We start from the raw sequence: 12945 nt of genomic DNA on the forward strand, positions 1-12945 counted from the left end.
TATGATATGTTTATGTTTTGTAATTTTTTTATTGTTATGTTTGAAATTTTAATAAAAGATCTACAGGATATAACTCAGGATCAGTACAGGATAAGTAATGTAATATATGTACACAGTGACTAGAGATGAGCGAACTTACAGTAAATTCGATTCGTCACAAACTTCTCAGCTCGGCAGTGGATGACTTTTCCTGCATAAATTAGTTCAGCTTTCAGGTGCTCCGGTGGGCTGGAAAAGGTGGATACAGTCCTAGGAGACTCTTTCCTAGGAATGTATCATCCTTTTCCAGCCCACGGGAGCACCTGAAGGCTGAACTAATTTATGCAGGATAAGTCATCAACTGCCGAGCCGAGAAGTTCGTGACGAATCGAATTTACTGTAAGTTCGCTCATCTCTAACAGTGAGCTCACCAGCCTCCAGGTGTTGCAAAACTACAACTGCTAGCATGCCTAAACAGCCTTTAGCAGGCTTTGGCTGTCTAGACATGCTGGGAGTTGTAGTTTTGCAACACTTGGTTGCACCCTGGTTAGGAAACACTGCTTTATACAGTGACTTCTCACCAACAGATTGCAGGAAGAACTCAATACACTACTCTCCTTGCTGCTCCGGGAAGTTTAGCACGGCCTCCCCCAAGTCACATGATCATGACATCACCACGGGTCCTCAAAGCAAATACCCTCTCCAGCATTCAGAAGGTACAAAGCAGGTCGTGATCGGGCAGTCACTGCCATTATGGTCTGTGTTGAGATCCCTGTTTTTTAGTGACTGTCGAACAGGACCTGCATGATGCAGAGGGAGTGGGCACCCTTTCTTTCCTGGCCGTGTGGGGCCGAGAGCAGGAGCTCCAAAAGCTCCAATGATAATCTGGCCCTGTATAAAAGCTATGAAAGTAAAAGCTTTATAAGTCCTGTGACCGTATACATTGTAAATGCTGTGAACATATTATAAATGCTAAAAAATTTATGATAAACGCTAAACATTATAAATGCTATGAACGTATTATAAACACTCTGAGGGGGACATGTATCAAATATTTTACCCCTGTTTTGTCTGTATTTTTTTGCACAAAATTTTGCGCAAGCCCTTTTTTTGCGCACGTTTTGGTAGAGCATGTCCTCCAGATGTGGCCGAAACAGGGTACCTTGGAGCTGCATATATAGTACACATGGATTTATTACCTGCGTACTTTTCCTTTGCACCAAAAATTTTGACGCAAGTGCGTCTTTTTCACAGCAAATATAAGCCAACTTTAACTGCACGTAGCAATCCTTTCTATTTCTGAAGGAAAGTTCTACTAAGGAACCACCGGAATGTTTTAACTTTCCTATCTCAATTCCTCATTTGGTTTGCTTTATATTGCTTTTTACTCCTTGGTTATTCCAAAGCACTTTTAAAATAATGTGCATATAGAATATTTGTTTACAGTTCAGTTATTCATTAGATCACTTGTATATTGGTATTGTTATTTTATGATCCAACAATTTTATACATTTACATAGGAAATGTTTGATGGCTTACTTATCATTGAACAAGCTCCGTCACATTAAAATTGCCTTGTAATCCACTTAACACTGTAGATCATTCTCCTTTTATTTTTAAAATGTACTGCTTTCCGGTATATTTTTCCCCAGCGCCCGGTAAGATGGTGGCTATCACTGATAGCCATCCATCTTACCATGTGACCACGGGGGGTTTCATCCAGCCCCCTCCCCGCCCCCACCCAAGCGATCGCTGCTATCAGCTAGTCAAATCTGACTAGCTGATAGCAGCGTTTCTCTATGAGAATACTTAGCAGCGCGGTGTGTGAGTCCGGATCACGGGGATTGGGACACACACCGCTCTTCTAAGTGTCCCTTACCCGTCCCCCGGCGTCACTTACCCGGCCATGTGGTGTCCCGACGCGAACGGCGTCCTCCAGGCGGTCCCTGGGATGGTGCGTCCCCGCGGTGAGTTTGCAGCAGCAGGGCGGCATCTTCATTGGCAGCAGTGAGATCGCCGTAAAGCGATCTCACTGCTGCCTCTGGGAGTTTCAAAACTGCAACTCCCAGCATGCCCAGACAGCCTTTGGCTTTCTGGGCATGCTGGGAGTTGTAGTTTTGCAACATCTGGAGGGCCACAGTTTGGAGACCACTGTATAATGGTCTCCAATCTGTGCTCTTCCAGATGTTCCAAAATTACAAATCTCAGCATGCCCACTCTGTCAAGGCATGCTGGGAGTTGTAGTTCTGTAACATCTGGAAGACCACAGATTGGAGACCATTATACAGTGGTCTACAAACTGTGGACCTCCAGCTGTTGCAAAACTACAACTCCCAGCATGCCCAGACTGCCAAAGCATGCTGGGAGTTGTAGTTCGTCAACATCTGACCCTTCAGATATTGCCGAAATACAACTTCCAGCATGTCTGGCCATACTGGGAATTATAGTTTTGCAACAGCTGGAGGCACACTAGTTGGGAAACATTGTTTGTTTCCTAACTCTTTTTCCCAACCCGTGTGCCTCCAGCTGTGCCTCCAAACTATAACGCCCAGCATGCACTGACAGACCATACATGCTGGGAATTGAAGTTGTGCAACAGCTGGAGGCACACTGGTTTGGAAACACTAAGTTAAGTAAAAAACTTTCAAGTGTTTTGCAACCAGTGTGCCTTCAGCTGTTGCATAACTACAACCCTCAGCATGCACGGACTGCCAAATGGCATGCTGGGAGTTGTAGCAGTATGCCTCCAGCTGTTGCATAACTACAAGTTCCAGCATGTCCTTCTGCTGTCACTGCATGCTGAGATTTGAAGTTTTTGCAACAGCTGAAGGCACACTGGTTGCAAAACACTGAGTCTGTTTCCGTGTTTCGCAACCAGTGTGCCTCCAGCTGTTGCAAAACTACAGCTCCCAACATGCACGGACAGCCAAAGGGCATGCTCGCAGTTGTAGTTTTGCAACAGCTGGATGTTTCCCCCCCCCCTCCCCCCAATGTGAATGGACAGGGTACACTCACATGGGCGGAGGTTTACAGGGAGTGCTGCAAGATTGAGATGCAGCAAACTTGCTGTGAACCCCCGCCCGTGTGACTGTACTCTAAAAACACTACACTACACTACACTTAAATAAAATAAGTAAAAAACACTATATACATACGGCTACACAGCTCCCCACCCCTACCCAATAAATATGAACAACGTCTGGTACGGCACTGTTTCCAAAATGGAGCCTCCAGCTGTTGCAAAACAACAACTCCCAGTATTGCCGGACAGCCATTGACTGTCCAGGCATGTTGGGAGTTTTGCAACAGCTGGAGGCACCCTGTTTGGGAAACACTGGCATAGAATACCCCTATGTCCACCCCTATGCAAAACCCTAATTTAGGCCTCAAATGCGCATGGCGGTCTCTCACTTTGGAGACCGGTCGTATTTCAAGGCAACATTTTAGGGTCACATATGGGGTATCGCCGTACTCGGGAGAAATTGCCTTACAGATTTTGGGGGGCTTTTTCTCCTTTTACCCATTATGAAAAGGAACAGTTGGACTCTACACCAGTATGTTAGTGTATAAAAATAAAATTGTTTACACTGACATGCAGGTGTTGCCGCATACTTTACATTTTCACAAGAGGTAAATGGGAAAAAAGATCCCCATTTTTTGGGACACAATTTAGCCAGAGTACGGAGATACCACATATGTGGACGCAAAGTGCTCTGCGGGCGCACAACAAGGCCCATAAGGTAGAGTGCACCATGTACATTTGAGGTGATTTTCACAGGGGTGTCACATATGTTAAATGAAGAATAAGGACATTGGTATAATTGATGTGTTATAATTGGGTGCAAAAAGTGGTATTATTGTGAGATTAAAACTCTACATAATGAAGAAAAAAATTCTAAAACTAATAACGAGGACACACTTACTGTTTAGGTGCAGATACGCTGCAGACAAAGCTCCTACTAAATAGAGCTGCGGTGTAAATTTATGCTCTGAGGAGAATTCTAAATTTAAACGCAATTCAAAAAAGTAGCTGCACAAGAATGATAAATTTAACGCAGCTGCGCCAAATTTAGACAACAAGCAGAGGGGTAAAAAACTTCTATTATACACTGGAAATGAAACATGTCCCCCTGAATGTATAATAAACACTATGAATGTAAATGCTATGAATGATGCACAGAATAAACTCCATGGACAGAATACAATATAGATGCTATGGATGTATACACAGTGTAAAAGCTATGGATATATACTCAATATGAACGCAATGGAGGTATACACATAATAAATGCTATGAACATAAATACATTATAAAAGCTATGGATGTATTCACAGAGTAAAAACTTATAGACATATACACATTATGAACGCTATAAAGGTATACACATAATCAATGCTATGAACGTAAATTTATTATAAATGCTATAAACATATACACATTATGAATGCTATGAAGGTATACACAGATATACACAGTTATGAATGTATGTACTGTATAAACTATGTGAAGCGAATACATGATATGAGAGTCTGTAAAGACAGTGACTCAATGACCAAAAAACTAAAGAAAATAAACAGCTAAAATACATGACAGACTTAGATACAATGGTTCAACAGGTCGCATCACATGGGAGATGAGATACGCCAGCTGAGCAGACAGCAAACAGGCTCATGCTGCTAGCAATTGGTTGTTCCAAAGATGACGTCCCTCTCCAGGTGGACTATACCAGGCTTCCGGGTCCTACCACCATACAGAACGGGCGTGCCGAGTCCAGGGCAACGTGCATGTTACATGATCTCTACAGTAACTAAAAGATTAGTCAAAAACACAATGGGGAAATCACAATTTTAGTACAAGTCCACACAATTAAGGAAACAGGCTCTCTAAGGACTGCACAGACAGGGTAGACACCCCTCCAGAGTAGAAGGCAATGTCCACAGCCAGTGAAAATGGCCGCAGCGGTGGCCATCTGTGAACCTCCTGGCAACAGCAATACCTTACCATGTTGAGCATGCCACCGGAGCTTGGAACAGTGAAACAAAACTTCGGACCACCCCATAAAACGCCACATGCCATGCCCCTGTTCCGCCAAAACCGTACACCCGACCTAGAGGTACAGGGGGAGTTATATAGCCTTGCCCGACCTTGAGGTACAGGGACGTTAAAAAACCCACGCCCCTCGCACAAATACAGCATTAAGAGGCTTAACAACCGAGGAGATTCTCAGAAAAATACACATCCAAATATGCTAAAAAATTTAAAAGATACACTGTGTAAACTCAGCCTTCTAGCAGAGAACAGCTCAAGAATTTCTGTCTACAAATGATTTGGGGTAACAATGGGCAGTGGAACAAAACTTCTGCTTATGCTCTTTTACAGTGCTTTCCTTGACATTTATTGTGTTTTACTCCTATGTTTTTTTTCTTTTAGGAAGTTTCCATTCAACCCAAAATTGGGGATTGACAATCCAGCATTGTGCCTTGGTGAAGATCCAGGTTTGTTACCTCATAATTGTCACTTAGCAATAGATAAGCTGCTATCTCGAAACTACAATGTATACGAGTTGGTGCTCCTTTAGTAACATACATAGTAACCTAGTTCATAAGGTTGAAAAAAGACCAGAGTCCATCAAGGTCAACCCACATCCCTAATGAGTCCCTGCTGAGTTGATCCAGAGGAAGGCAAAAAAAACCTCATACTAGAGGTAAAAATTCCTTATTGACTCCAAATATGGCAATCAGAAGAAATCCCTGGATCAACATTCAGTCCCTTTAAATCTAGTATCCATAACCTGTAATTTTATCAGTTATACAGTATATTTTAATAATAATAATAATTTTATTGTCAATATAATGTTTAACCCTTTCCCCTGAGATGCCTTCTGGGCCTTAAAGGGGTACTCCACCCCTAAACATGTTATCCCCCATCCAAAGGATAGGGGTAAACATGTCTGATTGCGGGGGGTCTGGCCGTTGGTACCCCCCAGATGATGTCTGGTATTAACCCTTTAGACGCCGTGATCAAAGTTGATCACGGCGTCTAAAACGGGAGAAAACCATACCGGCTAGCTCAGCGGAGCTGTTCGGGACCGCCGTGGGGAAATCACGGCATCCCGAACAGCTGGAGAACAGCGGGAGGTGCCTTACCTTCTTCCCGGCTGTCCGATCGGCACTTGATTGCTCCAAGCCTGAAATCCAGGCTTGAGCAATCAAGCGGAGAAAACAATGATCAATGCATTCTTATGGCAATGCATTGAACAGTGCCTGCAATCAGTGAATTCAATGTTAAAGCTATAACACTGCATAAAAAAAGTAAAAAAAAAAAAAAGGAAATAAATGTGATTTAACCCAATCCCTAATAAAAATCTGAATCACCCCCCTTTTGCCATTTAAAAAAAAGTGTGTAACTAAAAATCAAAACAAATATATGTGGTATCGCTGCGTATGTAAATGTCTGAACTATAAAAATATATATTAATTAAACCACACGGTCAATGGCGTATGCGCAAAAAATTTCCAAAGTCCAACATAGCGTATTTTTGGTCACTTTTTATACTATAAAAAAATGAATAATAAGCGATCAAAAAGTCTGATCAAAACAATAATTGCACCGATAAAAACTTAAGATCACAGCGCAAAAAATGAGCCCTCACACCACCCCGTTCATGGAATTTTTTTTTTCTTTCAATTGTTTTTTATTGAATTTTACCAAAATAGAAAAACAAACATGTATAAAGGACAGGCGCAGCTGTCAACTTATTATTTTACAACAGCGAACATTTGTTTACTGCATATAGGAAGACTTGATTGTCCATTCAATATTGCATATAAGATAGGCAGTTGTTTAGCAAAACCAAAAGGAAAACAGAAATAAAAGACTAAAGTGAAATAAATAAAAATAAAGGAAATATAACATCTCCAAGATAACTTACGTAGTAGAATGCGTGTGTACCAATAGTGTTATATATATATATATATATATATATATATACACACACATACATATATATATATATATATATATATATATATATATATATATATACATACACACATACTACCATTTCTTTTTTCTTTTATCCTTATAATTATGATATATAATGAAAAGTTGTAGAAAAGTGCAAATGCCAAGACATTACTTATAGAACAAGATGATGAAAAGGTTTAACTCTAATAATGGATGTCAATGTGCCCCATGTAACCTAATGTCGTTTTGTAAATATCATGTCAGTGGAAAAATCTATTTTAATCTAAATATTCATGGAAAAATGTAAAAGTTATAGGGGTCAGAAGATGACAATTTTAAACATATTAATATTCGTGCATGTAGTTATGATTTTTTCCAGAAGTACGACAAAATCAAACCAATGTAAGTAGGACATCATTTTAATCGTATGGACCTACAGATTAAAGATAAGGTGTAATTTTTGCTAGAAAATGTACTGCGTAGAAACGGAAGCCCCCAAAATTACAAAAAGGTGTTTTTTCTTCAATTTTGTCACACAATGATTTTCTTTGCCATTTCGCCGTAGATTTTGGGGTAAAATGATTCATGTCATTACAAAGTTGACTTGGTGGCACAAAAAAAAGCCATCATATGAAATTTTAAGTGCAAAATTAAAAGGGTTATGATTTTTTAAATGTAAGGAGGAAAAAACAAAAGTGCAAAACCTGAAAAACGCTTGGTCCTTAAGGGTTTAAAGGGGTATTCCAGGAATAAAAAAAAACAGGCATTTTTTCTTTCAAAGACAGCGTCCTCCTTGTTTCCGCTTTGGGTGGGGTATTGCAACTTGGCTCCATTCACTTCAATGGAACTGAGCTACAGAACCACACCCAAACTGGAGACAAACAGCAAGAGGTCTTTGAAAGAAAAAATAGCCTGTTTTTGTTTTGATTCCTGGAATACCCCTTTAAGGCCCAGGCCATTTTTTGCAATGACCTGTGTTACTTAAAGCATTAATGACTTTGATTCTGATTCCGAGATTGTTTTTTCGTGACATATTCTACTTTAAGACAGTGGTAAATTTTCATCGATACTTGCAGCATTTCATGAAAATTAGAAGTTTAGCATTTTTCTAACTTTGAAACTCTCTGCTTGTAAGGAAAATGGACATGCCAAATTAAGTATGTACTGATCCACTTATACAATATGTCTACTTTTTGTTGGCATCATAAAGTTGACATGTTTTTACTTTTTGAAGACATTAGAGGGATTCAAATTATAGCAGCAATTTTCCAAACTATCAATAAAAAATCTAAATCAGAATTTTTCTGGGACCAGTTAAGTTTGATGTGGATTTGAGGGGGCTTTCTGTAAGAAGACCCCAATAAGTGACCCATTATAGAAACTGCACCCCTCAAAGTATTCAAAATGACATTCAGAAAGTTTGTTAACCCTTTAAGGAATACCAGCAAAGGAAGGAAAAGACTCAGAATCTCCATTTTTTTTTAATGCAAACATGTTCTTGAAGCCCCATTTTTTTTTTTTAAATTTTACAAGGGGTAAAGAGAGAAAAGTCCCTCCAAATTCTCTTGAGTATGGGAACACCTCATGTGTATATTTAAAGTGCTCTGCGCATGCACTACAGGGCTTAGAAGGGAATAAGTGACATTGGACTTTTGGAGAGAGAATTTTGCGGAAATGGTATTTGGGGGTCTTGTGGAATTTAGGAAGCCCCCATGGTGCCAAAATAGCATAAAAAAACACTTGGCACACTATATGGGGAACTGCACCCCTCAGGGAACGTAGCAAGGGGTACAGTTAGCCTTAACACCCCAAAGGTGTTTAACAAACATTTGTTAAATTTGGTCGTGAAAATGAAAAAAAAATTTTTTCACTAAAATGCTGATGTTACCCCAATTTTTTTCTTCACAATTAGTAATAAGAGAAAATGCCCCCCAAACGGTGTAACCCCATTTCTTATGAAAATACTACATATGTGGGCGTAAAGGGCACTGAGGGTGTACAACAGGGCTCATAAGAAAAGGAGCGCCATTGGGTTTTTGAAGAGAGAATTTGGCTGGAATTGAAGTCGGAGGCCATGTACGTTTACAAAGCCCCCATGATGCCAGAACATTGGACCCCCCACATGAGACACGTAAGGAATATAACAAGAAGTACAGTGAGTGTTTACACCTTACAGGTGTTTGGAACAGTGGGCCGGGAAAAATTAGAATTTAACAGTAAAATGCTGGAGTCACCCCAAATTTTTCATTTTCACAAGGGATAATGGGAGAAATAGGAGAAAAATTCCTCCAAAATGTATTACCCAGAGTATGGAAATACAACCACACAGTGGGGGAAATCAGTATTTAGTCAGCCACCAATTGTGCAAGTTCTCCCACTTAAAAAGATGAGAGCGGCCTGTAATTTTCACTTCCACTATGAGAGACAGAAGGGGGGAAAGAATACAGGAAATCACAAATGTACAGGAAAACACAAATGTAGGATTTCTAATCAATTAATTGGTAAATTCCTCGGTAAAATAAGTATTTGGTCACCTACAAACAAGCAAGATTTCAGACCTGTAACTTCTTCTTTAAGAGTCTCCTCTGTCATCCACTAGTTACCTGTATTAATGGCATCTGTTTGAACTTGTCTTCAGTATAAAAGACACCTGTCCACAACCTCAAACTGTCACACTCCAAACTCCACTATGGCTAAGATCAAAGAGCTGTCGAAGGACACCAGAAACAAAATTGTAGACCTGCACCAGGCTGGGAAGACTAAATCTTTAATAGGCAAGCAGCTTGGGGTGAAGAAATCAACTGTGGGAGCAATTATTAGAAAATAGAAGACATCGATCTGGGGCTCTCCACGCAAAATCTCACCCTGTGGTGTCAAAATGATCACAGGAATGGAGAGCAAAAATCCCAAAACCACACGGGGAGACCTAATGAATGACTTGCAGAGAGCTGGGACCAAAGTAACAAAGGCAACCATCAGTAACACTCTACGTGGCCAGGGACTCAAATCATACAGTGCCCGACGTGTCCACTTGCTTAAGCCATTACATGTCCATGCCCGTCTGAAGTTTGCTAGAGAGCATTTGGATGATCCAGAAGAGGACTGGGAGAATGTCATATGGTCAGATAAAACCAAAGTAGAACTTTTTGGCAAAAACTCAACTTGTCGTGTTTGGAGGAGAAAGAATGCTGAGTTGTACAAAAAGAACCCCATATCTACTGTGAAGCATGGGGATGGAAACATCGTGCTTTGGGGCTGTTTTTCTGCAAAGGGACCAGGACGACTGATCCGTGTAAAGGAAAGAATGAATGGGGCCATCTATGGTGAGATTTTGAGTGAAAACCTCCTTCAATCAGCAAAGGCATTGAAGATTAAAAGTGGCTTGGTCTTTCAGCATGACAATGAACTCAAACTACCGCCCACACAATGAAGGAGTGGCTTCGTAAGAAGCATTTCAAGGTCCTGGCCAGTCTCCAGATCTCAACCCCATAGAAAACCTTTGAAGGGAGTTGAAAGTCCGTGTTTCCCAGCGACAGCCCCAAAACATCACTGCTCTAGAGGAGATCTACATGGAGGAATGGGCCAAAATACCAGCAACAGAGTTTGAAAACCTTGTTAAGACTTACAGAAAATTTTGCCCTCATTGCCAACAAAGGGTAACAAAGCATTAAGATGAACTTTTGTTATTGACCAAATACTTATTTTCCACCATAATTTGCAAATATCTTTAAACATCAGACAATGTGATTTTATGGATTTTTTTTCTCATTATGTCTCTCATAGTTGAGGTATACTTATGATGAAAAATGAAAATTACAGGCCTCTCTCATCTTTTAAAGTGGGAGAATTTGCACAATTGGTGGCTGACTAAATACTCTTTTCCCCACTGTATGGAGTATTGTGCTGTGTGGACGCACAACAGGGCTCAGGAGTTATAGAGCATATCAGTAGCTGACAGTTACGTACATTCAGAGGAAAATAAAAATATGAAACACCCCATTAACCCCTTAAGGACCAGTCCATTTTACACCTTAGGACCAGAGCGTTTTTTGAACATCTGACCACTGTCATTTTAAACATTAATTACTCTGGAATGCTTTTAGTTATCATTCTGATTCCGAGATTATTTTTTCGTGACATAGTCTACTTTAACATGGTGGCAAATTTGTGCGGTAACTTGCATACTTTCTTGGTGAAAAATCCCAAAATTTGATGAAAAAATTTAAAATTTAGCATTTTTCTAACTTTGAAGCTCTCTGTTTGTAAGGAAAATGGATATTCCAAATAATTTTTTTTAATTCACATATACAATATGTCTACTTTATGATTACACCATAAAATTGACAAGTTTTTACTTTTGGAAGACACCAGAGGGCTTCAAAGTTCAGCAGCAATTTTCCAATTTTTCACAAAATTTTCAAACTCACTATTTTTCAGGGACCAGTTCAGGTTTGAAGTGGATTTGAAGGGTCTTCATATTAGAAATACCCCATAAAAGACCCCATTATAAAAACTGCACCCCCCAAAGTATTCAAAATGACATTCAGTCAGCGTTTTAACCCTTTAGATGTTTCACAGGAATAGCAGCAAAGTGAAGGAGAAAATTCACAATCTTAATTTTTTACACTCGCATGTTCTTGTAGACCCAATTTTAGAATTTTTAAAAGGGGTAAAAGGAGAAAATGTATACTTGTATTTGTAGCCCAATTGTTCAGAAGAGAAGGAGTCATATTTGGCTTTTTGAGAGCAAATTTTGGTCGGGGGGCATGTTGCATTTAGGAAGCCAATATGGTGCCAAAACAGCAAAAAAAAAAAACACATGGCATACCATTTTGGAAACTAGACCCCTTGAATAATGTAACAAGGAATAAAGTGAGCCTTAATACCCCACAGGGGTTTCACAACTTTTGCATATGTAAAAAAAAATATATTTTTTTTTTCACAAAAATTTGTGTTTCCCCCAAATTTCTGATTTTTACAAGGGATAATAGCAGAAAATACCCCCCAAAATTTGTAACCCCATTTCTTCTGAGTATGGAGATACCCCATGTGTGGACGTCAAGTACCCTGCGGTCGATCTACAATGCTCAGAAGAGGAGGAGAGCCATTGAGCTATTGAAGAGTGAATTTGTTTGGAATGGTAGTTAGGGGCCATGTGCGTTTACAAAGCCCCCAGTGGTGCCAGAACAGTGGACCCCCCACATGTGACCCCATTTTGGAAACTACACCCCTCACAGAATTTAATAAGGGGTGCAGTGAGTATTTACACCCCACTGGCATTTGACAGATCTTTGGAACAGTGGGCTGAGCAAATGAAAAATAAAATTTTTCATTTTCACGGACCACTGTTCCAAAAATCTGTCAGACACCTGTGGGGTGTAAATGCTCACTGTACCCCTTATTACATTACGTGAGGGGTGTCGTTTCCAAAATGGGGTCACATGTTGGGGAGTCCATTGTTCTGGCACTATGGGGGCTTTGTAAACACACGTGACCTTCAATTCCGGACACATTTTCTCTTCAAAATCCCAATGGCGCTCCTTCTGTTCTGAGCATTGTAGTTCGCCCGCCGAGCCCTTTACATCCACATTTGGGGTATTTTCTTACTCAGAAGAAATGGGGTTACAAATTTTGAGGGGCTTTTTTCCCATTTTCCCTTGTGAAAATGAAAAATTTAGGGTAACACAAGCATTTTAGTGAAAAAAAAATTTCTTTTTCATTTTCCCATCCAACTTTAACGAAAATTTGTCAAACACCTGTGGGGTGTTTAGGCTCACTATACCCCTTGTTACTTTCCGTGAGGGGTTTAGTTTCCAAAATGGGGTCACATGTCGGTATTTATTTTTTTGCGTTTATGTCAGAACCGCTGTAAAATTAGCCACCCATGTGCAAATCACCAATTTAGGCTTCAAATGTACATAGTGCGCTCTCACTCCTGAGCCTTGTTGTGCGTCCGCAGAGCATTTTACGCCCCACATATGGGGTACTTCCGTAATCCC

At 40.2% G+C, this 12945-nt stretch overlaps 1 protein-coding gene across 4 annotated transcripts in view; it reads left to right on the forward strand.

Annotated features, from left to right (window-relative positions):
• The window catches only part of NHERF4 (NHERF family PDZ scaffold protein 4), an 818185-nt gene that overhangs the window by 318728 nt on the left and 486512 nt on the right, over positions 1-12945 (forward strand). For all 4 annotated transcript variants that reach the window (XM_056543464.1, XM_056543466.1, XM_056543465.1 and 1 more), the window contains one exon: positions 5411-5475. In XM_056543464.1, coding sequence (XP_056399439.1) covers positions 5411-5475 — 65 coding nt within the window. The remainder of the gene's footprint in view (positions 1-5410; positions 5476-12945) is intronic.

Source organism: Hyla sarda, chromosome 10 (genome assembly GCF_029499605.1).
Source record: "Hyla sarda isolate aHylSar1 chromosome 10, aHylSar1.hap1, whole genome shotgun sequence".
Classification (NCBI taxonomy): domain Eukaryota; kingdom Metazoa; phylum Chordata; class Amphibia; order Anura; family Hylidae; genus Hyla; species Hyla sarda.